Source organism: Falco punctatus (genome assembly GCF_963210335.1).
Source record: "Falco punctatus genome assembly, chromosome: 7".
NCBI lineage: Eukaryota > Metazoa > Chordata > Aves > Falconiformes > Falconidae > Falco > Falco punctatus.
The window spans coordinates 67235864-67263576 of NC_137587.1; the positions used below are offsets into that span (position 1 = coordinate 67235864).

General features: G+C 46.4%; 1 protein-coding gene across 6 annotated transcripts in view; it reads right to left on the bottom strand.

The window, feature by feature from the left end:
• Positions 1-28: 28 nt before the first annotated feature.
• Positions 29-27713, bottom strand: part of DPP8 (dipeptidyl peptidase 8) — a 41546-nt gene continuing 13861 nt past the window's right edge. For 3 of the 6 annotated variants that reach the window (XM_080396948.1, XM_080396953.1, XM_080396949.1), the window contains exons 11-20: positions 27024-27183; positions 25475-25554; positions 24145-24297; positions 23387-23522; positions 22453-22598; positions 21483-21629; positions 20579-20731; positions 18380-18522; positions 17561-17672; positions 14563-16957 (exon numbers count right to left, since the gene is read on the bottom strand). In XM_080396948.1, coding sequence (XP_080253074.1) covers positions 16835-16957; positions 17561-17672; positions 18380-18522; positions 20579-20731; positions 21483-21629; positions 22453-22598; positions 23387-23522; positions 24145-24297; positions 25475-25554; positions 27024-27183 — 1353 coding nt within the window. In that variant the 3' untranslated portion in view covers positions 14563-16834. Of the gene's footprint in view, positions 6431-14562; positions 16958-17560; positions 17673-18379; positions 18523-20578; positions 20732-21482; positions 21630-22452; positions 22599-23386; positions 23523-24144; positions 24298-25474; positions 25555-27023; positions 27184-27713 lie in introns of those variants that run through there. The other 3 variants (XM_080396952.1, XM_080396950.1, XM_080396951.1) reach the window with 3 other exon arrangements.

Here is a 27713-nt window from a genome sequence, read left to right on the forward strand (position 1 = left end):
ATGGAATAATTACATAAAGACAACACCATCCTGTGCATCTGTCGCTGTGATTTATTATAGTTACACAGAAAATTGGCCAAGTTGACCATAAAAGACGGCTGCAGGCAAACCTGACCCCCTTTGCTTTCCTGTTCACCACTCCACACACACAAAACCCAATGAATTAACTCAGCAATGTTTATAACATGCTTGGAGAAATGACTCATCTTTGCTATCTTAAAAGAGGTGCGACAGCAGAAGTGCTGTAAGGAGCAGTTTATGGGACACGTCCGCATTTACTATTCGTGCTGCAAAGCCGTGGGCTGGCTGCTTACATGGGAAACCTCTGCAAAGTCCACCACCACCTTCGCTGATGTACATCAGGGTCTGGGGGTACTTTATTCCATTCCACCCAGTGTTAGCTGGATCGGTCCAAAGATTTTTTGCAGTAAGCCCTGCCTCCCCTCTGGCTGTTACGCTTTCTGTGTGCCCCCACCATTATACACCCTCTTTCCGTGCACTGCCCCCAGTCATCATTCTGCATTCATCTACATCCAGCTGCATTTTCCATTTACCAGCTCACTTGGCTAAAATATCCTGATCCCTTTAGTATCGGATGAAGTGGTTTCTACTGCCTTCCACACACTACTCTCATTTTAGTAATTTATATTTATGCTAAACAAGAAAAAAGCATTCGAAGGATGGAGCAGAGAGGCACAAGAGAGTGGAAAGCAGGGCCTACCGTGGGACTTGGGAAAAAGGGTTGATCCTTAATTCTACTGCAGCCCACCATGGAGCCGGGTGAGTCTGGAAGTCCCCCTGTCCTCCGACATCCCACTGGCCAAGGGCAGCTGACACACGACTGTTTGCAGGGTGACGTCCCTTGGGTTTACACGGGTCATGTATCACAGCAGTACCTGGAACAGGCAGGCTAAAAATAAGCTGGAAGGCAAAACAGCAACAGCCTATGATAAAAACAAGCTACAGGATGATTTACAGATGAGCAAACTCCCCGCAATGCCCAGCAGGGAGGGGGTTATACCTCACACTTTGCAAAACACAAACTCCTCTCCAATAATTCCTGCTCACCAGTCATTAACCTGCTGCTAATCTTGCTGCAAGTGATATAGATACTAGTTGTTGCTTCAGGCTGTGAGTTGAAGGTCACCAGCTTCTACTAATAAAAAGAGTAGAAGAAACATTTCTTTTAGCTAAAACAGGAGAACTCATCTTTATCCTTCTCGTCAGGGGAAAGTTTCTTGTGGCCACTGTGTGGAGAACAGCAGGCAGAACTCAGCGACCGTAACTTGTAACTATATGGCAGAATTACTTGTTTTATTTAAAAATGCATGAGCTGGAAGAGGAAAGAATTTGAGGTACAAATAGATTTTATTAAAAATAATTATATCCAGGAAGAGCGGGGACAGGTTTTATTACAGCTGTGGTTCCAGGCAGCATTTCTGCATGTGGGCAGGGTCATTATAGCAGGTCTCTTGTAAAGCGATGTCTGCTGAATGTGTGGCCAGTTATCGCAGAGAAAATTTTGAATGAAAGCCTGAGCTAATCCAGGAACTATGTTAAAAGGTGTAAAAAGGCTGAATGGCACGGAAATGTTTAAATCTGTCCTTTGCTAAATGTTAATGGAGAAACTGCGTAATACAACCTACCTCCAGCAGAAGAATCAGGTCTGGCCAATAAAAGGATGAAAAATGAAAACTACTTTTGTATAAAGATAAAAAGTAACTTTTACCTCAGTACAGCTTCAAGCTGCATTGGAAAGAGTTGGGTTTCCTTCTTAGATGGCCTATATAACACAAACCAAAACATTTTCATTTAGTACAGGGTTTAGTCTGGCTGCACATAAAATTAAACCTCGGGGTAAATACAATGATAAATTGGGATAATTGAAAACAATAATCGTGAAAATCATATCTGAAAGCAAAACAGTCCAAGGGGCTGATGCTGTCGCAGCGATACAGCGCAGGTTTGGGGAGCATATCGTCCCCCAGCATGTTTTGCACCCTGGTTTTTAGGGTCTGCAAGTCACCAGGTGTGTTTGCACGTGCATGTGGGCATGAAGTTGCTCCAGCCAGAACAGATGAGACGACCCAAGACGGAAAGGACATGGGGCTGGGACCTTTCCGGGGCTGGAGACAATGCCCTGCTGGGACGGAAAGGCTCCAGGAATGGGTTTATAGCCCAGGACCAGCAACAGGGCTGGTGCTGCCTTTCCCAGTCCCGACTGATGCAATACCCAGCTGGAGCCCACGGACAGCTGCAGCACAGGAGTGGAAATTCCTCCCGACCCAGAGAGCGCACAGCGGGGAAGAGCATAATCTCCGTGATTTACAGGCTGCGGCTCTAGTTTAAAATACATTAGACTCCAACTATTTAATTACTGGGCACTACCAAATCACAGAGACAGAGGAGTCAGTCACGTCTGCTAATGCCAGCATTTATCATCCTATTTATCTACTCCAGCTTCTGAGACCCATATCGAATCACTTTCCTGTATTAGCTAATAACGTATGAGTTTATTCCTTGTACCTCTGGGCGGCCCTCGATGGATATTATAGCACTGCTGGCAGCACACATCCACCTAGGGATAGATAAACTGGTTTAGAGCATATAAAGAATTGTAATCATCAGCCAAAACTCAAATCCAAATCAAAGCCTTTTTCTCCACTGCGTCCTGCCCCCAGATACTAATCCTCACCGGAGAGTAAATGCAAACAGTGCCTGGGCTCTCTGTGTGGCTGGAAGACTGTAAGCCTCCTGATAGTTCTGAGAAATCATTAAGTATCTCCATTTTACAGTTGCAGAAGGGCATATTAAGTGGTTGCCTGAGAGCTGGGGAGCAGGGCAGGGTGCTCTCTGGGCAGCGCTTTGTACCCCTCCAGCAACATGCCCCCATCCTGCTCATCCTGCAGGGCGGGCAGAACTGAGCTGCTGCGGGCACGGAGACAACGCTGGCTCTCGCAGGACTGTGAGATACCAAACCAGCCGCAAAAGAAATTCCACAGGTGAAGCAAATTTGTCCGTGGAAACACGTTGGGTGTTAAAAGAAACATCAAGGAGAGTGAGAAACAGCCCCGCAATGAGTGAGGCTGCTCCTTCTGCTCAGCCTGTTCCCAGTGAAGTCCCAATAAACCCAGCACCACTTTCCTCTGCCCATTTTTCCCACCAAAAATGATACGCCTTTCATTTTGCTTGCCTGTGCTGCTTTCCATAAGGAAAACAAGTTTTAATTGCTCTATTTGGAAACTTTCAAGCAGCCTCACTTTCAGAAGAAACACTCGGCATCCTTTCAGCTTTGCACGCGTATCTGTCTTCAAGCTGGTAATCAAGAAAAAAAAAAAAAAAAAAAAAAAAAGAGGCTTTTCCTCTTCCCAGAGTGTCCCAAAAGAGCACTATAAAGCAAACATCCTTTTATTCCATGCAGGTTTTCTGGCTGGTGCCTTTTACTTACTTCCCTCACTATGATGGTTACCTCATTATTGCTATATATTACAGCCTGCCACATACATGTATATATATATTATCTGGTGGTTTGTTATTAACCCACCTAATTCTATTTGTCAGGCAGGTGATCCTGCCTTTGAGACTGGTAATGCTCAGAAAACCTGAATGCACCGGGCTCTGACTGAGCAGTCATTACTGAAAAGGCAGCTCAGTAACAAACAGAGCATTGCAGAGAAATTATCTCTGGATCTTCGCAGAGTCCACTGGAAGAGTTCAGACACGAAGCTGTCTTAATTGATAGCGTGGCCACTTAGGGAGCAGTATCCATAGAAACTCAGGGGCCTTGACAAGATGACAAACAATGCTGCGAGAGCCTAATAATAGCAGAAATAATGAGGTGTGGCCAAAAAAAACCCCAACAACAAGCGAGGCATCTCGCGGTATTGAATGGGTGGGCCCAGCCTAATGAAAGCCTGGCAGATAACAGTGATGGCTGGAGGAAGGCAAAGCACAACTAGAGGATGGAAAAAAAAAAGCTGCCAAAGCCGGGTGGGCTTTCTGTCCCATGGAAAAGCCCCATGGCAGACGGTGCCATTGGGGAAGTGGCTACGGGGCTCTGCCCTCTCTATAGGGCCATAAATCAGGAGCAATGTCACCGGGAGCATCCCAGGAGCGTGGCAACCTGAGTGCAGAAGCCTGGTCATGTTTTGGAAGAGTGACCGCCCAGCGTGGCCTTGGGGATGGTGCTTTGGCCCCTGGGGATGTCCAGCCAGGCTTGGACCCAGGGAGCCCTCGGGAACCACGGCGGGTGGTCTCAGCCCCTCTTCAGAGCCTCTCACCGAGCTTTAATCACCTCTAGATCCAACTATGGCTCTTTCTGCTCGGCGCGGGCAGAACGATGCCACTCGTGGCACAACTTTCCCACGCGCTGTGGCGTGCGGCAGGAGAGCCCATCGCCCACCAATTTGGGGCTGCGTCGCATGCTGCTCTCTGGGCTCATTGTAGCACCATAACTCATTGTTCAAGGAGACCTGACCTTTTTCTTAATTAGCTTAAAACTGCACAATAAAAAAAAAAAAAAAAAAAAGGAAAAAAGGAAGAAAGGGAAGAAAAAAAAAAGAAAAAACCCTCCGTAAAAGCCAGTCGCAAATCAAAAGAGGCAACAGTGAGAGCAAGCAATGTGTCACCACAAGTGTCCAAGTCAATGGAAACCTTGTTAGGTGGGGAACAAGGGTCTCCACTAACAAGCTCTTATCTGTGTTTTTGTTTTCTATTGAAGGTGCATGTCATTAGGAGGAGTGTTAACAAGAGCTCTCAATAGCTTCATATGGCCAATGGCCTCTGAATATTCATGAAGGTGTGAACAGAATGTGGGAAAGCGGTGGAAGAAAAGGCAAGAAAAGCAGCAAGAGGGCTGATTGTGCTGGGAAGAAAGGACCCAGGGCTCTGTGGGAAAAAGGGATCCTGAATCCCTCAAACAAGAGTGTATTCCCCAGGCAAAACCTGTCCTTCAGGCTGCGCGGATGCTATTGATGGAGCGAAAGATGTGGGATTTTTCTGAGCAGCAGTGGCAGGGAACCAGTGTCTGTCATTTTAGGTGACAGCGGTCAGATTTGGGTTGTTCTTAAACTAAAATCACAGTGGCCAGTGGCCTGGAGACCTGAGCGTGAACAATGTAAAACCTAGACGTATTTTCCAGCCTTACTTCTGTCTGTGTGTCAAGTGCCTCTTATCCCACGTGTCTCACCAGTCCTCCCAGGGATGAACATCAACACCCCAACACCTGCTGCATGGATGTTCCAACCTCAACGCCCAGTGCTGTCCTCAATATTACTGCACAATACCCAGCAACCAGACTGGCGGAGACAGGCACCCTGCAGATGCCCATCACTTTCCACTGGGGAAGAGGCAGGCACGTATTTTTGGAGATGTGCAACCCTCTCGCCAGGCTTATTGGGTCCCAGGAGGGATCCAGAGGGTAATTTTTTGCTGGACGCCTGATATTGAAGAGGGGATGTGCTCACGGGGGATGGAGAAGACGGGAGGTAAAGGAGCACACCCAGACGCTGCTCCAGCACCGCTGTGCTCGCCATGCAGGGGGGAACAACGCACCTGCACTCAGATACCTGCTGCCCAGCACTGCCTCCCCACACACCTCCCGGCATCCCCACCCCTAGAAAAACCCCAAATTTACCTCCAGCAATAATCCAGCAGGGCTGCCCTGGAGGCCAGGCGGGGAAAGGAAAGATGCTTTTCCTACAAAACACCTCTGTAGGTTTTGCAGCTGTGGCTTCTGCACCATCACAGGGCCAGGGATTTTGGCTGGGCTGTTTTAATGCAGAGCTCTCGCTTTGCTTGTTTTGGAGCAAAATTATACCACAGAGTTGCCTCTTCTTGAAAGGCTCCAATCTTGCATGTCAGTCCTGGATAAATAGTTTTCATTCAACAAATCAATGAATAGAAACAAAGTACGGCAAAATAATGTCAAGTCATTTCACTGATAACGACAGCTGCTGGGCTGCACGGGAGAAAGGGAGAAGCAGGAGGGGGGTGCGGGGGAATAGATTAAAAAAAATGTAAAAAGCAATGAATCACAGCTGGGGGGAAAATCATAAAACCGCAAGGCACCACTGCTCCCACACAAACGTACATGGTATTTACTCATATATTTCTAACGAAATTTAAAGTAGAATAGAAAAGGAAGGGGCGGGGACGGGGACAACATACACTGTGCAAGAGAATTGTCAAAACCATCTTCATTAGAAAAGCAAAATTGGTGGTTTTTTGGCATGAAGACCCAATGCAGAATGCAAAGCAGCGCCACGCCAAGTGCCAAGCGAGGGGGCTGCACCCTCAGCCCCACACCACCGCCCCTTCCTCCCACCATGACTTCCTAACTCACTGCTTTTCAGTCATCATTCGCTTACTGCCGGGTTTCCTTATCAGACGAGCTCTGTGGCGCTAATAGCTTTGTCGATAGGAAAAGAAGCTGGGGAAAAAAAGAAACCAGGCTGAGAAGCGTTTTGCAAGTGTGAAGGAAGGGGGTTTGGCTGCCCAGGGCCAGGAGGACAGCAGAGCCAGGCAGATGGGGTTTTTGCTGAGCTGCAGACCGGGTGCTGCCAACCACCCGCTTCACAACGTACCAGCCTGGCTGCCAATGTGGGAGAAGTTTCCTCAGGCTCCACGCCTGCCCTGTCCATCGGATGGACAACCCACCCAGAGCTGCTGCAGGCGCCTCGCTCCCGCCGGGCAGCCCAGCAGCGTTGAGTGACAGGGCGACGTCTCCGACATCTTGCTTGATGTCCTGCCACTGCCAAACTGCCCCAAAACAACCCAAATCCTCTCCCCGCAGCAAGGCGGGGTGCATGGCCAAGACGATGCCCTGCAAAGTCCGCCTCTTAAATCCGGAGCTGCAGCTGCTCTTTGTTTGCTCTGTGAAGTCTCCCTCCCAGGCCAGCACTCTGCATCCTGCCCCAGCTGGGCACCTTCCCTGGCTCTCATGTTTCTGCAACCTTTTGTTTGGTTTTTAAGTTACGTTTTTCAGCAAAAAGCTGCTTGAAGTTAATAAATGGCTCCTTGCAGCTCCTGGAAGAGCTTCTCATGGACACAGCAGTAAAATGGCCCTTGATGAAAACACAGATGCTGCTGAGCAGCGTGATGAGAGCAGAGTCCGACACAAAATGTTGGTTCAAGGGGTTTTTTTGGCCTCTTTCCCGCACTGAGGATGTGTTAAGGCAGCTTGGAGCCCTCCACCTCCTACCAGACCCCAAATGCACAGACCTTGCCCAGGGCAGGATTTGTCCCCGGAGGGTTGCTGTTTGAAGAAATGCAAACCTCAGAGTAAGCCACCTCCAAGTACGAGAGACCCTGAGAAGATGGGAAATACCAGAAACTCAGTGATTGCCAGGGAGGAAGCCCTGGGAAGGTGGGGCTGTGGTTCAGAGCTCAACTGGCAGCTCCATGCTGTCCTTCCCAGAGGCTGCCCCAGGACTGCTGTGGGGAGCGGGGACCTGAGCCTGACACCTCCCGGGACAGAGCTGCACGGAGGTGGCTGCTGGAAGAGCTGACTGCCCTGCAGCACCAGACACTGAGTCTGCGCATACAAGTGAAACTGTAACCTGGATCAAGTTGTACGACGTGTCTATTTAGACAAAATTTTGCTTGGAAGTCAACCTGAAGAAAGCTTCCAGAGGCTCAAATAACTCCGTTTCTGCTCCATTCCTGCAAGTTTGACTTTCCATTTCAAACAAGCTTTAAATTTTCAAGTAAAACACTGTCAAACACTGTAAAAGGCTTAATTCAAAGTGCAACATCTCAAGTTTTCTCCTGCCAGGATTCTGCCTGCCAGAGCAGTCCCTTGCTGTTTGCTTTTAAGAGAGGAAATCTGGAAATTGGGAATTCCTTGGGAAATGCACAGCCTGGTGCTGCCGCCTGGGGAGTAAGCAGGGAAAGCTTGTGGAGCCAACATGCGATGGATGGTGCCTGGGCAGCCTCAGTTAAATGGCACTGGTTCTTCATGGATCTGTTGGCAGGGGCAGCCAGGAGAACTATCATCTTGAGAAAAGACTCAAGGAAAAAGCAACCCTTTAATCTCAGCTACCACTTGCAGTTTCATTATTAACCCCATAAGGTGAAGAGAGGGTTTATTTTGCTTAGGCTGTAAGTTCTTCCAGGAAAGATTTTCTCCTTACACTATCCCAGACAAGCACTAGGCCCCCAACATTAAAAATAAATCACAGCTTCAGCCCTGAAAGGACTCTGCTAAATCTTCACTCCTTTCTCTTGGGTCTCAGAAACACCCATGGTGCAAGCACTAAGGACTGCCAGCTGGAACCTCGTGTAGGAAACAGGGCTCGGGCTGAACCATGCAGGGCGTGATGCCGAAAGCAGTCACCCAGCGAGAAGCAGCTTTTCCAGAGCAAATTATCTTAACATCACAAACCCCAAACGAGGACCCTTGTGGTCTTACACAGAAGGATTCAACTTGCACCAGCCAGAGCAAGCTAAGCTGCCCTCTTGCATCAAGGCCCAATTTTAAGCATCGCTTCATCAACCAGCCACGACAGCAACACAACCATGGCTGCTGGCGTGGGATTTCAGGGTTGCTGCTGTGCCGTGGCCATGGGAAGCTCAAGAGTAGTGTGGGGAAAGCCCTGCTGCTCTGCACTGTGCCAGGCCACAGAGGTGAGCACGTTCCCTCACACCCAGGGTATTTTCTGGCTCCTTCCAGCAGCAAGCAACAGAAAGCACACCTGCCCACTAGCTGGCTGCGTTGCAAATAAAACCCCCTTTTAAAACATGGTGGAAAACATGTTTTGTTGCAGCCTGAAAAGGCTGTGAAGTACTCCGGCTCCGGCTGCACCGATGTGGTGGGAAGGACAAGTCTCCATGGGAACTGCACGCTTGTTCATCTCCAACAGGCAAGCCAGCAGCCCCATAAAGTGCCACTGTTGACATCTCACCAGGAGTGGGGAGAAACCCATGCCAGAAAGCCCAACGAGTTGGCAGGGCACTTGTGGCTGAAGAGTGACTTGCGATGCTGTGGCCATCTGCTCCTGCAGTCCCTTGCCTGGCAGCCAAGGTGGGGTTGGGACTGGGTCTGAGCAAGGGTCCTGCCACTCCCCGGCCTGCGGCTGCCACTGACGCCGGTCAATGGAGGTGCAGAGGGAAAGGCAGGATCCTGCACCCTGGCAGCCTCTCCAGGCACTGACCCAACCAGGGTGACGGGAAACAGATTCCCTTCTTCCAAAAAAATAGGAAAAAAATTTTCAAAGATTCCTAGAATTTCAGAGGAAAATTAATGAAGTGAGGAAAGGGCTCTGCCGGCATCCTGGAGCCCATCGTTCACAGCAGGGATGTTGCAGCTGTAGGTAGTGTGCAAGCATACGCCAGGACAATCCCTTTCCTGTTACACCCCCTGCACACACACACTTCACAGTATTTGAGGGGCCATGGGCAAGCAAACCACCCTGAAAATGATGCCCATTAAAACCAGGATAGGTCTTTTTACCTGGAGTGTGTGGGCACCTCCCATTGACAACGCCAGCGTGACACTACTGCTGCAGGCAGGTGAAGCTGGTACATGCACCCATCGTGCCCAGCTGGGTCCCACCGCTCCACACCAGCCCCATGGCAAGTCTCACACCAAAGCACCAGGGCACTGACATTAGCTATGGCTGTATTTAGGGTAACAAAGATAGGACAAGCAGAGCTCACAGCCAGAAAAGCCTGGAATTTAACTTAAAACCTCTTGGGCTGGTACATCCAAAGGGATTTTTGCTCTTTTCCCACTAAATTCCTTTTAAGAGCTCCCAGAGATGCCAAATGTATTCCTGTAGGCTTGAAAACACTGCGGGGAGAGCACTCAGGTGGCTCCCTTGGTGCACAACGGGGCATGACAGTGGCTTTCATGCCTCCCCTGCAAAATTAGAAGCACGCTAAGCCATGCATCTTCCTTGAAGAGCACAGCTGCTTTTTGGTCTAACCAGGACCTGTCCTGTGTTTTAAAAATCAAAACGTGGGGGGTTTAATGGGTTTTTGCTCCTGTGCAAGTGGTGGCTACGGATGGGAGACAGCGCTCAGAAGCTGTTGAACCCACCTGCTGAAACACTCAGAGCAGTTAAACTTGCTCAGGCCCTGGCATCGGGTTTCTCACAGGAAATTAGTCTTATACAAAGCTGGAGGCTGAGCACTATCTCCTAGCTCATCAGAAGAACACAATCACCGTGTGTTTCTGTACCACGTGTCACAAAGGGGGCTGGGGGATGTTTTGGACTCCGGAATGCTGTTTCATGTCCCTTGCATACCTGGAGAGAAGGAATGAGGAGGGCAAGGGGAAGGGCTGGGTCCCTGCAGCAGCTTTGCCCCGCACAGGGCTGAGCTGCTCCAAATGCCTCTGTCACCAATCAGCAAGGCACTCAAACCCAGAGCCTACTGGGACAGGTGGCCACAGGTCTCAGGCAGCTCTGCCCGAATACTCAGGGTGGGTTGAGCAGGGAAATTCTGTTGAGAAACTGTTAGAAAGGAAATTGTGTTTCGGGGAGGGGGGGGGGGGGATGATTAGTAGGATTTATTGCTGTCCTTCAGCTTGCATGGATGGGAAACCGTGTTGAGACAGGATCAGCTCAACCCTCCCATGTGGGTCACCCCTGCCCCAGCCCACTCACCCCTGCCTGTCTGTATGCCCCAGCTCCTTCCTCCACTGCACCTCTCCATGCAGATCCAGTGCTGCCCAACTGAGTATCCAACACGGGGCTCAGCCTCCTGCACTTGGCAGCATCATAACTGGGAAATAACTGCCACCCAAGTGAGGATATTCGGCCGTAGCAGAGGACTTCGGGTGCTTCACCTGATGCAAAGCTCACACTGATCTCCAGAGCTTAAGAAATGGGTGGCTGCGCTAAGGCGGGGAGTGGGACAGCACAACGGCTCATGGAATTGGTTTCCTCCTCTTCTGTGAACACAGGTTGATAAATGGTTACTTAAAAGACCACAACTCGTTTTCCAAAGTAATTTAGAATTAGAGGCACAGCAAAAACGCTCATTTGTCAGCATGACACAGAAATGCAGCGACCTGCTAATTTATCAAGCCCAACCTGAGGAACGTGCCCCTGCCCGCAGTGCCTGCACAGGAGCAGGAGCCATCCTCGCCATGGGAGAGCTGCTCGCTCCTGAAGCTGCTCCCAGCTGGCACAGCCCGTGGGTGAGACAAACGCTGCTTCAGGCTTGCTCCATCTCCAGCCCAGCCCAAGAGGGCTGTGCCAGCGTGAGCCAGACTCTCTGTTCCTGCACAGCGGGAACATTTTATAAACCAGCAGGACAGCACAGATGGAAAATGAGTTTACAATATTAACATTTCCAGGATTAAGACCCATCGGTGTTTCTAAATAGCACAAAGAACTGCCAGAGTTTATATTAAATGATACTGCTGAAAGCTCACCTCGATTCCCCTGTCTCTGATGACTGCAGAAGGGGCAGCTGCAGGGCAGTTGTAGCTCTCCCTGCTTATCCCACCTCAAATGGCAGGCCATCACGAGGCCTCAGGGCACCTGGAGGAGGACAGAAATGCTTTGCCATAATAAAATCCTCCAGGCAGAACAGCATGTGGATAAACCTCCCTCCCTACTCTCCGGTGATGAAGACACAGCTACACACCTAGCTCAAAGGCACCAGCAGGTTCCACCACCAGCCACAATCCAAAAGCCTACAGCCAGTTGCTGGTGTGACACTCGTGTCCTGGCTTGCATTGCACAAGGGCTGCTGAAGGCTCCTGGGGAAGCTCTGGCACATTATGGTAGGGCCTTCACAAACCCCAGAGGGAGACACAATGCAACTTATCAACACACCATTAGTTACCAGCTTATTTCTGAAAGACACCAAAACAGGGGGTGCTTCCGGGTGGGTGAAAAATCAGGAATTAATGAGTAAAAACATGAACCCTGACTGCCCTGAGTCCCCCACCAGCCCTTTTGGGGCAGCACTAAGCAGAATCAGGGTGCCTGCCCATACTGTTCACACAGACGTACATGAGGCCAAGCACGAGGTGACTGTATGAAGATACATCTTTTGGCAGAGCTTGTCTGCTACACGCAGGTCCCTCTGTACTTCTGCCTGGACACCAGGACCACCTCCTCCCCTGTGGGCTTGGCCCACCTCAGCCAGGGAGGATGCGCTGTACTCGGTGCGACAGCTCCGGCTGGTGGCTGCCAAGGCTGCTGACAGCATTCACACGGAAACATTCAGGAGGGGGAAACAGTGGCGCCAAGCTAATGCCCGATCTTCTTATTTGTATCAAACTACCTAACCACAAGGGACACGAAAAGTCACAGGTGCTTTTGCTGAACACCCAACATGTATACAGAACGCACACAAACATCTTCTATCATTGCCGCTTTCCACAGCACAATGAAAGAAGAGATTTAATTACACATAAACTCTACTAAATCAAGAAGAGAGACAGCTGAAAACGGGGGGGGGGGGGGGAGGGGGGAACATTTAATTCAATTTATTTAGCAGCATCTTTATTGCAACAAAGGTTTTGTAATAAAATGCAGCAAAACTAATGTCTCCACTTTACATGATTAAAAGCCATGTAGCTAGAAAGGTGGGGGAGGAAGACCAATAAACCCACTGGAGTGAGACATGCAATTCTGTTAACGCAAACAGCAGGCACTTCATGTTCTAAAATTAAACACCTGAACTACTGTGCAGAACATCCAAGTAAAAACCGCATGAAGATCTCTCTTCCCCTTCCAAAGGAGTGGCCCAGAGAACCATGAGGGGCACACAAAAAGTCTTTACAGGGTTCTGGTACTCAAGTAAACAGGCAATTCAAGGCAGTGTCCTAATCTGGCTGATTATTTCATTTATTTATACTCTACTATTGCCTCATCAGAAGTCGAGCATCACACCAGCAGCAAAACAGCCTGCCACACACACGGACGCACACAAAGCAGAAACATAACTACTTCTTCTGGTAGGGAATAAGGGCTGGGACCCTCAGGCTCAGAGTTTGCGAAGTCTCTGTAATTTTCCACACAGGCTCAGCCGTACAGTGCGCCAGGGTTAAAGCCTTACTACACCACCCCGCTCAGAAAGTATTTCCATAGCCTGTTCTCAAATGCCACTAATAAGCAGGGAATGCATTTTCCATTCTAATATAATGAAGTTAGTTGATTTTCAAAGCTCTACTTGGTGCTTTGAACTCATTATTTCATCAACTTTATAAAAATTAAACAGTTCTGGGTAGACAATAATTCTACTTTGTTCTGAATAAAAAGAGATAATTGAAAACAAAGAGGGGGTAGGAGGTGCAACTTCAATGTGAAGGTGAAACCCAACAGCTTTGCACATTGCACACTCAAGAGGAATTACTGGAAGCTACGTTAAAACAGGGCAAAAGAACGTGCTTCCACTAGAAACAAGCACAACCAGTCCCAACCACTGCAAACGAGAAGAAACCACCGGCATCAACACTCAATGACTTCAGCACCTCATTGCTCATATCCCCAGATTTCATATATATATTTTTAAATGCATGAAATTAATACATTCATCTCAAAGATACCTCTGCAACTAATATCCACCACACAACAAAGGCTTAATCCTGCTCCCGCTCAGAGCGGATGTCCTGCTGGGCACAGAGGACACCGTTGCTGAAGGCAGAAGATCCTCCAAAGGGACATACCAATGTCTGTTTTGGGAGCCACAGGGATGATTCCTCCTCACATTTTCGCCTCACAGACAACCTATGTGCTCTCCCAGGATCTCACTAGTTCTCAATACATTAACCAAGACATTTCTGAACATGCAGGAAGTGACAAAGTATAACCCCAAGTATCAAACAGGCTGGAAACCTCTTCCTGAGTGACACTACCATCTCCTGGACTATAAGGTGCAACCTCATCCTGCAGCAAGCAACTCCAGCGGCACAGAGCAGGGCAGAGCCACCACTCTCCGTGCCACCCCAGTGCCAGTCCAACACTTTGCCATACGAGGTGCAGGACTACTACTCCCCCAAAGTACTGACGCAATGCTCCTCAGCACTAACGCTTTCCTACCTCTGCAGTCTCACTTGCAACAGGCTTTGCCCTTCTTTTCCTGTCACTGGGACTTTAGTTGTTCACAACACAGGGCTGGATCAGACCTCACAGAAGGCATCTCTCACACCTTCACCTACAAGCAGGCACCTTTTGCAAGAACTACAACTCTGATGATAAATCCTCGCAGCACTTCCACAGGATAAGAGAGCACAGGGGTCTTAAAGTGCTTAACTACTGTAAAAAGGAAAAAAATATTGTAGAAAAGAAAGAAATACATAATTATGTTGCAAAATACAGTACTTACAGTATGTTGTACTTCAATAGCTTTTAGATATATCTATTTAAAACGGTGGAAGAATGCATTATTAAAAAGTTTTATGTTAGCACTTATGACATCCTATGCTAAATCAAAACCTAGCCTGGTTTGCTGCATAACATTTAGTTCTTCAGTTCCCTAAAAATCACTGTTTGATGAAGGCCATTTTTGTTGTTTTTCAAAAAAAATGATCAATTTAGTCTTAGAAATCATATACATTTACATTCAAGGGTAATCACCTCTAGAAAAAGAACAATAACACCCTAAAAGCAAGTTAATTTAATATTGAACAAAATATAAACAACCTTGGAAAAGGTGATACTATCCACGTGTAATTTTATACATATATGTATATATGAACAGATATAGATATATGTATATATAATACAGCATAAACACGTAAGAGACACAATGGAGTTCCATAGTAACAGCTTATACTTGCCTCTACTCACTGTTGTGTTGTTCTAGTTGAAATACATCAGCACATGTATTTGTGTCTTAATACTGACTATAGCACGCTCCGTAGGGACGCTGCATTCACTTCAGTCATAATTAACTACTAAGAGAAGATGTTATAGGAGCTGGGCTCCTTCCCTGCCATGCCCTTCCCAAAATAAAACTGTAAGCCTGTTACTGACCTGTTAATGGTGTTTTAACTCATCCAGTTATAATCACTGTGATCTGAAAACCAGAAAACCAGTCCAAACCAAACATTCCCACCTGGGGGGAAATCTGCATTTACTGCATGCCCGTCTGCTTTGGCTATCTTTTGTGTAAGCCAAAAACCAGATCCTGTTCTTACACACAGATTTTACAACCGTGTAACTGCACCAGCTCCGACAGCTTTGGTGCACATGCCCAGCAGCCTATCTGACAACTGATGCTGTTTGATACAATACAGCCAGATTGTGTTAAATCCCAGAGTTTCAGGATCAAGCTGAACAGTACAAAAGCAAGGAAAATGCAAGGTTACAACATGTGGAGTACTAAAAGCATAAACACTGAGAGTGATTCCAGATTTTTAGAAGATGAAAAGAAAATCATGCTCTGCTTCTCTCTAGCACCAAAACAGGGGGGGGAAAAAAAAAAAAAAAAAAGGAAGTTCTTAGGTTTCTAAGAAAAACATTAAAACTTATAGGAGTCTTAGAGGCAAGCCCCAAGGGGAGAATTTCCTGGATTAAAAGAGAATCATTTTGCTATGGATTTCTATCCTAAATGACCTGTTGCAAGTTAAAAGTTACTCCACACACTTATGATGCTTTTTAGCCAAGCCTGCTGCTTAGTTAAAACCTCACTAGCAAAAACACAACTGGGATTGCATATCCTTTAGGCTTAGCAGGGTTACCTAAAGCTCTACAGAAGGGGGGGTTCTCAAATACAGCATCATAATCATGCTATACAGCAGTGCTAGAAAGGACCCAGGAATGGAGGACTGAACAGAGTATGAGCCTGGGAAATAGTCCCTCAAATTAAGCAGGAAATTCAATAAAACAATTCATATTGCCTCACATAAGAGTGTTCGTGAGGTCCCTCCTCACCAAACCTTCTGTAGACCTTTGAATTACAGCACTGAATTTTACAATTGTAACAGGATGCATATACCTGTATCATGCTGATGTGACGGTAAGAAAACAGTATTGCAAAACCAGCTCCAGAATGAACATCAGGGGAAAACGTCAATGAGAAATGGGCTGCACTTTCAGGCTTATTTTAAAATTTACAGAGTTTCAGCTCTGTGACTTAAGTTAGTTTGCATTTCAGAATTAAAGACTATTATGCCCATTATCACAGTAAAATATCATTTCACTTCTTCACTGAAATCAAGTATAATCAGGATAGGATCTCAAGCTGCTAGGGTAAAAAAAAAATAAAATAAAAGGTATGAATTATCCTGGGGAGAGAAGAAATCATCAAAAAGAACCTGTCATCAACCAAACTGAATCCAAAATTTAAATCCTTTAGGAGGCAGTTTAAAAGTCTTTCTTCTTAAAAAAGAATTAACATCTATGTAGGTGATGTGTCTAACTTGTGACCAGCTTCTAAGGAGTAAGACACATCCCTTTCATGAAGCACAAAAGCTGTATGATAGCATTTAAAATGTAATACAAGTTGTAACCATTCAGGTAAACTCTTGCTGTGTAGTGAGTAAATCATCCAGTATTATGTAGTAAGATACCAAGGAACACACTGTAAAAATACATCAATTATGTCATAATGCTTTTAAAAAGTGAAGATCTGGTGCTGTAGAAGTACGTTATTTTCAGTTTCAGCTCCTCTCCCAAGAGAATACCCATGGTACTGCATCATACCACAGGCATTTGATTTTATTTGCATCTTAAGCTTTAAAGTTATTACATCACTGTATTTTGATCTCCTGTATGGCACCAAATTTACTTTTAAAAAAGTGTCTGTGTGTGTGTACGTGTGTGTACATGTGGCAGGCACCAGAATGCAATGTTCCACGCTATTTTCTCTAGTTTCCTATATCTTCTCGTTCAGTAAAGCAGCCAGTGGAGCAGAGTTCTGCAGAGGTCAGTTACATTGCCTTCAGGGCAGCAATACGAGAGCCCAGGTTCTCTTGCAGGTAATACAGTAGATGGAGTTCATAGTGCTCTCCCGACTCAGGTACCCTTATACTGTGTCTCTCCTGAGGGTAGATCTAAAATATAAAATAAAGTCGTAAGTATCCACAAGAGTTGTGGGCACCGACATTTAAACTGGTCCCCAGAGACACATTCAAAATATTGATGTAATCTCCCTGCATTAACTCTGCATCTGAGCTAATACACCCCATCATCCATTGCCTGAACCCAGAGACAACCCCCTGCACCCTCTAACCCAACTAATGCTGTGCTGGAGGTGACCAGCCTGGCTGAACACAGGCAGATCCTGTCCAGAGCCACATAAACCAGCATGCTCCCAGTTCTGCAGCGCAGTGTGGGATACCCGGGCTACATCTGCTCAGAACCAGCAGGGTTTAATTAAATGCATAACCCTGTTCCACACTGCACAAACACTGCGGTACTGCCTTCAAACTGCACATCTCCTCAGGAGCAGCCTTAACTGCTCTTAACTGCTCATTTGCCTAACATTTTCCATTCACTCATTAAATCCTCCTTTAAAAAAAAATGTTAGGGTCAAATACCACAGTTTTATGCTAGAATTCCAAGTTGCCCAGCACAGCCATGTCACAAGTTCCAATTTTGGACTCCTCAGTCAGAGACAGATGCAAATTACCTTTGCATCCTGGTTCTGGCCTTACCTGTAAGTCATACGGTTTCCCAGCTCTCACTAAAAAGCTGAGTAAAATACTAGTGTGTGCAAAGTGAACATTCTCATCCAAGAATCCATGTAGCAGCAGCAAACGATTTGGTCTGAGAAAAGCAAGAGACAAACATTTCTAGACAGCATCCCAGAACCTGCCAGTCTTTTCACAGTCCACACACATCCCTTCAAAAACAGTCAATAGAAAGAAAACATCTGCATTAAAGACAGTGATTTCACTATTGTAAATCGCTCTGGATGGACGTGTCTTCCAACCCTATACCTTCCTCCTCTGTAAGTTCTTCCTGCATATGCACGTCCTGGTCAGCCGTTTCATCTGTATATCTTCTTTATTCTCAGAAGTATTTCCTAGCTTGGACAACACAACAGCTTAACACTTGCTCAGAATCAATGCTGATTTTCAGCTCTGCAGGCAGCCCCATGCTGATACAGCCATCAAGCACGCAGAAAGCATCCCGATCAACTATTTTTTGTCTAGCTTAATGTGGTTCTAAAGTGCTAGTCATAATATGAAGGTATGTTTGTCATTTCTTCAGACATAAAAGACAGTCCTTAATTACACCTAGTATAAAAGGGATTACATGGAATGGCCTGTAATTATGCAAATGTTCATCCAAGTATTAAGTTTATCAGTGTTGGGTTTTGGTCTTTTTTTTTAAAAAAATAATTATTATTTAATACTAGCATTTGTGATTCCAGGATTCAATTGCCAAGAACAGGGAGATAAAAACATGTCTGTGGGGCTTGAACTTTCCTGGTAGGAAAAGTAGAAGGCAAAAGACAGAACCAAACTTACTCAGAAGGAAACTTCTCAGCTTGCATGGCCACTGACCCTAGGTAATACCCCTGCTCATTGTGATCCGGGTGGCCCATGTAGCGCTCCGTGTAACCAGTGTCATAGAAAATCCACAGCGTGACAGGTGCTCCAGCAATGGCAACCTGCAAGTTCAACAGGGCTCTCAGACGAGGAGGGGAATGACACCACCTGAGCTGCTGATACAGGAATGTCCTTCCCTCCCACCCACAGCTCTGTCCCAGTGCAACTACAATTGCCCAAAACACACTGATAAGTTTACAACCCACAGCCTGCAGTGGAAAAAGCAAAGCAACCCTCACTCTCCCTCCCACAGTTCAGCTATGACCTACACGTGCTGGAAACAAGGCGGCTGCTGAAAACTAGGAAGATCTTACAGACAAATCAGAAGCAACACTAAACATATAACCTGCAAGGCCTGCTGAGGGAAGGGGATTTTGTCCAAATGCAGAGTGCTCTGCTTTTGGGTTGCAAAACTTTTGTTGATATGAATGTCTAACAGAAACTGGGATTGATAGCTCCCTAGGACTCAGCAAACTACCTTGCATAGCTACCACTGGCTTGCAGAGAGGCTTCTGAAAGATGACCAATGAGGAAACAAAAACCTCACCATAAAACCCTTTGCAAGGCAGGTATTTTTAAAAGTAAAAATTTAACAAACCTTAAGGAGTTGACACAAGTAATTATTAAACCTCCCAGGAATATTCAGGTTGGACTTAGAGAACGCAAGAGATGCCACAAAGAACAAAACACATCCCAAGAGCAATATCCAGCTCTTAGCACACCATCACCTTTGAGACTGGCCCAACAGCAGCCTGGGCATTTACCACAGTGGTCTAAAGTCACAAAATCACAAGAACCTCTTTTCAGTACCTCTCCCCATCCCCAGGCTGCCCTCCTGGCTGCTTCAGAACACACTGCTATGAAGCAACACAGGCAATTTGATCTGGGAAAGATCTGCAAAGAAACTATTCTTTCATGGCTGGAAAGGGGGAGGAGAAAAAGAAGGTGTTGTTTTTCAGCAGGATCATTTCCCTTAGTTGGTTCACAGCAAAGAACTCTGCTGACACAAAGCAGGCAATGGTTGAGACTATATAAGGTACCTTCAGCATAGGTGACCTGAGATTGGTGTAGCTATACCACAGCACGGTTAAGTTATTGCAGGCTTAACGGTCCAAAAGTTTAAAGCTCTCTCACGTGGATCCAGAGAGGGAATATCCTTCTGTGCTCAGCTGAACAGGGTTAACAGTTGCTCCTCCTCACCCCAGCTCATGAGAACAGATCCTCAGATATTCCAGTAAAACTGGCCTACCTAAACAGCCTCACACACCTCTTACATGCCAGGCTTCTTGGATGACAAGTGCGTTTTGCACAAAACCACCCTTCTTGCATTAATGCAGGAAGCCTCATGGACAACACCACACCTTCACATCAGGTCAAGATTAGGTCTGGCTCATTCGGAGCTGGGGGAAGCAAGCACAATGACGGTGCAGTCACACCACACTCCTTGGGGTAGTTACACTCAAATAAGAACATACAGTCCTGAGGAAAAAAGTTGCAAATTTGCATGAAGAGGTAGGAGAGCACAGCACTTAATTTCACAAAGGCAATTTTCTGATTTGAGGCATCTGTTAGTATTAATTATTGAGGCTGTACTGCTATGACTGCCTCTGAAAAGCTGAGTCCTATAGCTGTACCAGTATAGACTCAATGCAAATGCCAGCCCAACAGCGACAACTGGCTTATAGAAGAAAAGCATATCACCATGCTTCACACAGAAACACAAGTGGAGAACCAAGGATCCTGACAGCCCAAGGTCACACAGTACCTTATAACTGCTCTTGTGATACCCATTGAGTGCTGGTACTGTGCTTGTTAGCAGGCACTAGCTTTAAAAAGTTAATAGATTCCCAGATTTGTTGTCTGTGAAATATCAAAAAATAACCAAAGCCTGGAAGCCTAATTAGAAATGCTGTGGAAGAAATGTTTGCTAGAAAAGCAACTTCTCACTGAAGTCACCCAAATAGAAGGGTCTTGAAGAAAACAGCCAGAGCACTGTGTCCTCACTTGTCCAGAGCAAGCTCAAAAGTCTTTGTGCTGTGAACACCCATGGAAGGTTATATGAATAATGGAAATATTCTGTCTGCACCATCAGAATAAGTACTCAATGTATGGACATACCCTGAAGATATCTGACCTCTGCATTAAAGCCATAAGAGAGAGGTAGCCTCCATAGGACCAGCCATGAATGCCAACGCGATCCAAATCAATGAAGTCATACTGCGATGCTAGATACTGCAGCCCTTCCACTTGGTCATCAATTTCTATCTGTCCCTGGGAGGGGAGAGAAAAAGGTAAATTTTGTTAGTTACTGACAAAAGTTACATTCTCAGGATTTCCAAAGGCAACCATCTCCAGATGTTGGCTGCTTCTGTTTGTGCAGCACCCAGCCACAGGCCAGCACTTCACAGTGCTAAGTATGTTCCTAAAAGATGACTCCTTTCCCCGCATAAGACAGTAAGTTCACGCTAACCCACCTCTTAACTATCTTTTTTTCATTTGTCTCCTTGTTTGGGGAAAAGTAAGATTTTCAGTGTTTTCACTTTTTGCTGTTACAAAAGCAAGGCTGCGTTCTGGCTCTGTGCATGAAAACGCCACTCCCAACAGAGACCCTGGCGCTGGCTCTCCCTGCCTGTACACATGGCCAAAACACATTCACCCTCTCCAGCCTGACACAGAAACTGCCCTAAATATTAATCCACGCTGTGAATGTAACTATCCTGCTCCGCGTGAGCAGCAAAGCATATCTGGTGCGTGTCAGAGACCCCCTTAAGAACCACCTTGCATTATGCCTGCCAAGCTGGAACTGATTTGCAACCTCAAACCCTGATGCCGTATCTTTCCCATACTGAGCATCTTTCCACCCTCAAATCCACACTGCACAACTCTACGTAGTTCCCACGCCACAGGGTCACACAGGCAATGCTAGGCATCTGCGCCAAATCAGCGCTTCAGCTCAGGTAACACTGGGACTCAAACCTGTCTCTGGCTGAAAACAAAGAGCCAGACACAGAGCTCCACTTACCATTTTGTATTTAAAGGCTCCTTCAAACTTCAGCCCTCGGTGGCAGGACCCCCTGTTGTCAATGACAACAACAACGTAGCCCAAAGAGGCCAAAGTATTCAGACGGAAATACTTGATGCCTTTAAACCGATTGTTCACTAGCTGTACCTGGAATAGAAGACCAGCAATGACACAACCACACACGTAATGAAATCCAGAGGTCATCTCCTAATCCACTTTTAGATTTTATTTATATTTAACTTCCTTTAAACGTCTTATACATTTTTATAATGTAAAGTTTTCAAGATCCCTACTCCCTGCTTGTGGTCTGCTATGAAATAAACTCTCTTACCCCTGCAATAAGCCATTCTGTGTCACAGATATGTAGAGCTGAAGTCCACTGCGGCACCATGGAACAAGAGGAGTGGCTGCTGACTGCACAACCCAACGCCAAGCCTACAGCTCCAGCTCTGCTCTCCGCTCTCTGTTCCTTCCCAGGAGAAAATCTTCCCCTTCACCAAGTCTCACTCCAGCTGCCTTGGACCACAGCAAGGCACAGCAGAGTTGGGAGAAACAAAGCAGGGCTAAGGGGCTCACCTTCTATTTATCAGTGGAACAAGAATGACTGGGAAGCAAGCTCTCCTAAAAACACACTGGTAATGGTCAGTGCCAACAGAGCTCCCCTCACATACACATGGGGGAAGTGGAAACAAAGAACAGGAGCCCCTATGGAGCAGGGGGAGATAGAACAGGACTATCTGCACACCCCTTTCTCCCAGTTCCAGCTCTGCTAGTTCATACCTATTCTCAGATCAGTAGCAGTGGCCTGATCCATGACCTGGAAATCACAACCACTTACAGCACCCTCAGCCAAGCAGCTACTCGCTGAACAGGCAAAATGCTACATGCTATGCTCAGCACGGAGCAGGAACCTTTCATACAGGAGAGCAGTGGAGTGATCCTGGCAAGCCCGCCCCACTGCTGCACTCACCTGAGGACCTCCATAGATGAAGAGCACAGTGGGATACTTCTTTCCAGGCTGCAGATTGTGAGGTTTGTACATCATCCCATAGAGCGTAAACCCCGTGGAGCTCTCGAAGGAGAACACTTCTGGGGGAATGTAATCAGGAAGAGGGCCTGCCATGGGAGGGAACAGAGAGCCTAGTTTAAAAGGGAACGAATGAATAATGCAGCTCTGCTTCAGCCCCGACCCATCACCAATCTTGCTGCAATCCCAGTAGGGCTCTCCCACGCTTTCCAGTGGATGTAGCTGGGACCAGGCAGAGACTGAGAATGTCCCAGTCCTAGGGAAGCTTTCTCAGTCCCATCACGTCCCCATCCCTACTCTCCTGTGAACAGTAGTAACTCTTCTCCCCTGACACAGCCATTACAGGTATCCCATCCCTTCTTAACCCCACTGAGAACTCACTACATTAATACATGGAAATCACAGGATGTGGAGTATGCCTCAGGGAAGGAGAGATGAAAGGGAACAGAAACACAATGAAAAAGTAAAATCCCAAGAGCTGTCTCACAAAGACATGAGTAGGAAGCAGCACACAACTAAGAAGTGTACACCCCTCCCCAGAAGCTCAAAAGCATGCTCATTAGCAGGTATATAGCACAGAGTAAATGAACATGCTTAAACCTCTCCCCCAACGCAAAAACTGGCTGTCTACAGTTTCTACTGACTCTGGCAGCAGAAACTTGGTAATTTCCACTCTAAATTCCTTCATGGCTAGTTTATACCCATTTGTGGCTGAGCTGAAAACGTCACTCCTGTACTTCCAAGAACTCACACAAGCATGAGTTTCAGAGACAAGTCTAGTCACCCACAGCAGCAAATCTCAAACAAACATATCCTGGGACATCTTTAATTTTGTGATCCTGGTTGTCCTTTTCCAGTTCCTCATCCATGCTGTTACCTGCTGAATCTAAAATGGTAGCCCAGAATTCCTTTGTCCTGTGTGCTGCATCATCTTCAGGTCCTGTCAGCCGGTACAGCGACACACAGTGTGGGTTCTTCTGATTACTGAACTTGCTGATGAACATGTCACAATCCTTGGGGGAAAAAGAACATTATCTTGAACTCCCTGGTGCAGCGACACAAGCAAAAGTGATCATTTCATTGTGCATTTAGATCTTTCAGAAGATGTTTATGGATCAAATTAACCCTGGAAGTCTGAGCACTTCTGAGAACAGCAGATAGACTCCGAGAAGCTACAGTCCGTAGCACACTGTTATTAACACTCCAAAGCCAAAAGTACACCTGCAAAACCCACAGTGGAACAAGGACCTTGCCACACATCCTCTTCTTGGTAAAGCATTCCCAGCTGAACAGGCCACGGCTCCAGATGCCTGGAACCCCTCTGAACACTGCCACAGGCTCATCTCCTCTGGTGATTGCTCTGTAGCCCACTTCAGGTGAAAAGTGTCAGGCTCCAACAGTTTCAAAAAATTCATCCCGGCTCCTTTTGCCTGAAGTGAGCTGAAGAGCAACTGCACAGGGAGGTCAAATCTGGTTTCCAGGGCAGGTTTATGCACTCACTGTACAACATATATGAGCACATAAAACAGTGTAAAATCTGCTTTTGTTATAGTCAAATACAGCCTTGTCTGCTGACTGATGAAGGACAAGACTGGTGATAAGCCGCAGCACAGGACCTCACAAGCAGACAGGTACCTGACTGACACAGCAGGCATGAGAGTAACCACGTTCTGTCAGCCGCTTTACTTCTCCAGGATTCTCGTAGTTAACAACGTACAAGTGATGCTCTAAAGGTGAGTCTTTTGTGCCTTGGAAGTACACCAGTTTTTTGGCTTCATCAACATAGATCTGTCAAAAACGAAACAAACAATACATCCCTCAATATCGTTTCTTTCCAAAACAATACCCAGTTTTACCACCTCCAAGTCTCCCCCCACCGCCCCACTTCCATAGAGATGAGTTACAGCCCAACAATCTGCAAAGAATAAGATAAATAATTGTTCTCACTGTCCACAACTCTTGTCGGTTATGATTTGCACTTGTTGCTCATCTCTCTTACGCAGGTAGGTCCTTTACTCTTCCCACTCTCCCCTACTGTCTACTATGCTAAATAACTCTGTCCCCCATTCTTTGTCACCTCCCCGCTCTTCTCTTTCCTAAATCACATATGATAAAAAACACCCATGGAAATCAAGGCAGCAGCTGACTGTAAACCACTGCTATGTTAAATACTCCTCAGTAATCCCCTCTTTTTGAGCAGAGCGCAGAACAGATTCGGCAGGTCAACCTACACACCTCATTCCCTAAGCCCATTTCCAGTTACCGTTCAGGAAGGATTCAAAGATGTGTATGAAGTTCAGAGCAGTCAAACAGTTCTCCTAGAACTGCTGTTTGTTTCAAATGATCAAAGAATTCATCCAGCTCAGAGCCAGAAGAGCAGCAGTTTAAGAAGCATTCCTTCCCTCCTTGTGCAAGCTCACAAGCTACATGGAACAGAAACACTGTGTGTTCTGGCTAAAAAGAGACAGGGCTAATGGATTTATGCTAATCCCTCCAACCAGTTTGTCTTCATTCCAGGACAGCCGTTGGACACCACCATAACGTCTCGCTGCTCATGAAACACGGAATTTCTTCATTGCTGCCTTGCAGTATCTTTGCTCCCTTCTCTTTAAGGCTTGAACTTAAGGGGGAAAATTCCTTGTTGACAAGGATCCAATGCAGGAACATGCAAGAAAAGAATGCCAACTAATGCTGCTTGTGTTGCTTTCCCACACTGCCAAAACAACCACCTTTGGTGCAGAATACCATACCCGAGGTAGAGAAGGATGAAAGCACACTGTAGACCAAAAAAAAACCCCACATATGACACATATGCTCAAACTCAATACCAGGGAGCAGCAAGGTCCGCTCTTAGGGAGCAGAGCCTCACCAATGCGACATGTACTGATTTGTGAGGCCCCAGAGCTCATCTCCCTGCAGCGTGTGCTGCTTTCAGGGTATCCGTGCAGCAAGAGCAGAGACTTACATTGGATCCATGTCTGCCAAGCACTTCCCATTCCCCACTGGTAATCGCTGTCTCCTCTTTGATGAGGCACTTGAAGTCACCTGCAAACAGACAACATACAGAGATTTTACATTTTTACATTTTACAAAACACGTGGTCACAATAATACTTCTTCCTTCCAAGCTTTTTTACTAGAATAAATTCAAGAGCAAGCTGCAGGAGACCTCTGCCAGCTCCCCAGACAAATGTTAGGGCTAGTACTATTTAATGTTCTGTGAAATATATGTTAAAGGATTCACAGGATTCAACCCAAGGCCTGGACAGCTTGCTTACTTCTTTTCTTTTTCTTTCTTTTTTTTTTTTTAACTATTTTGTCAGTTGCACAGAAACAGAGATTTCATACTGAAAAATGGGTGTGCAAAGGGAATCTTGGGTGTCAAAAAATGGGGAATTTTGCAACAGAACAACTCTGTTTTTTCATTTCCCTTAGAATGAGGAAGATATGGGGAGAAAAAGAAGTCAAATGCATTCAGAGAAATCTAATCAACGCAGGATATAATGCTATCTGGGAAAAAACCCGCACAACAATAGCTGCACGGAACTAGGACCTCTAGTAAAATTAGGTGTATTTTTTGTGCATGCAGAGCTCAGTAAGTGCCTTCAACACACACCAAGTAAATTAAGTATCACAGCATGAAACTGTAAATTGAAGAATACATGCTGTGGAAAAAACTCTGGGAGCTTTGCACACAGCTATATCACGCATCTGAGCAAGACCAACCCTTGACTGCAGCTCAGAAGCACATGGTCCTTGCATATTTTTTGCTTGAAATGACTCTTCCTGCATTCCCATTCGCAACAGCTGCTGGTAATTTTCTCCTACTAACATCTCTGTCTATATAGCAATACCATGATTGTTTTTAAGACCAGAGACAAATTCTTCGGATAGTTGTCATATCATAGGTTTTGCTGCCAAGCACACATACTCATTTTAAAGGGAGTAACATGTGGGTCCACTCAGACCAGGAGGCACTCCATGGACTTTCTCACAGCATGTTCAAACCATGCTCTCTGTCAGCGCCTCTGCTACCAATCTGTTTGTAAAGGCTGACAGGGACTATGTTGGGTTTACTTGCAAAATCAAGTCCTGAACTAACACGCACCTATTAGATACACCGGACCCTGCACACCAGAGGTAGTAACACCTTGTTACTGCTATAATGATTAACCTCTGGCAAAGCCAGCGCACAAACAGTCCCAACGTTGACAGGGAAAAGCCAACTAAGTGCATTTCATGGCATCACAGGGACCTTGTTTCCCCCATCTGATTTTTTAAACTTTTTAAAACTTCCCTCTGGTCTGTGAAGAAGAATTGGGGTTAAAACTAAGGCATGCTGAATACAGAACAAACCCTGTATAATTTCAAGAGGAACGACTATACAGTGAAGTGCTTTCCTGGACAACAGCGGGAGTTTCCAATAAGACAGTAATTCCTGCCACCTGCAAGAACATTTATTTCCTCCAGTTGACAGCAAATGCCCAATTAAAGCAAAAGAATAATTTCACTTACTTGGAGCAGGGAGGCCTCCACACGACCGTTTATACTTGCTCTCCTTCAAAACTGAGATGACTTTGTATAGGTGCCGGAAACCCGTTTTACACTCAGAGGCAAAAATGAACTCTATCTCATCTTCATGGGTTTGAGGGAAAACATAAAAGATATCATGGATCTGTGGAGACAGGGCAGTGGATTGTTATCAGAAGTACCTTGGCACTGAAATCACACATAGTAAGTTCCTCTTACGGCTCAACACTGACAACACAGTTCATGCTAGCAGGGTGCAGCACTGTCCTGTACTGGGAAAGCCACTTATGCTGCCGAGCCAGGGGGTGTCTGCAGACAGCAGCCACATACGCTGCACAGCTCCTGGTGTTTTGCTAGCCTAACTCTTAGCTTCTGGCCACCAAACTAATTAAGTTTGGGTTTCTGCACCTGCCTTTCTAGATTAGATACAGAGGTGGGTCCAGCTCTGCAGACAGCATAGGAGAGCCACCCAGAGAAGCCAGAGTTCAGTGGCCTCCTCTGTCCAATGCTGTCTGGAAGCCCACAAGTGAAGGGTGACATCATCTTCCCACTCATGAAGATGCCAACTCTTGCTTCAAGGGACAATCTTTTTAGCGACTCGGGAGCATTTATCTGTGCAGTATGAGCTGCCAGTCAAAAACCACTCCAGCTAGTAAAAATAATGGAGAAAGGAAA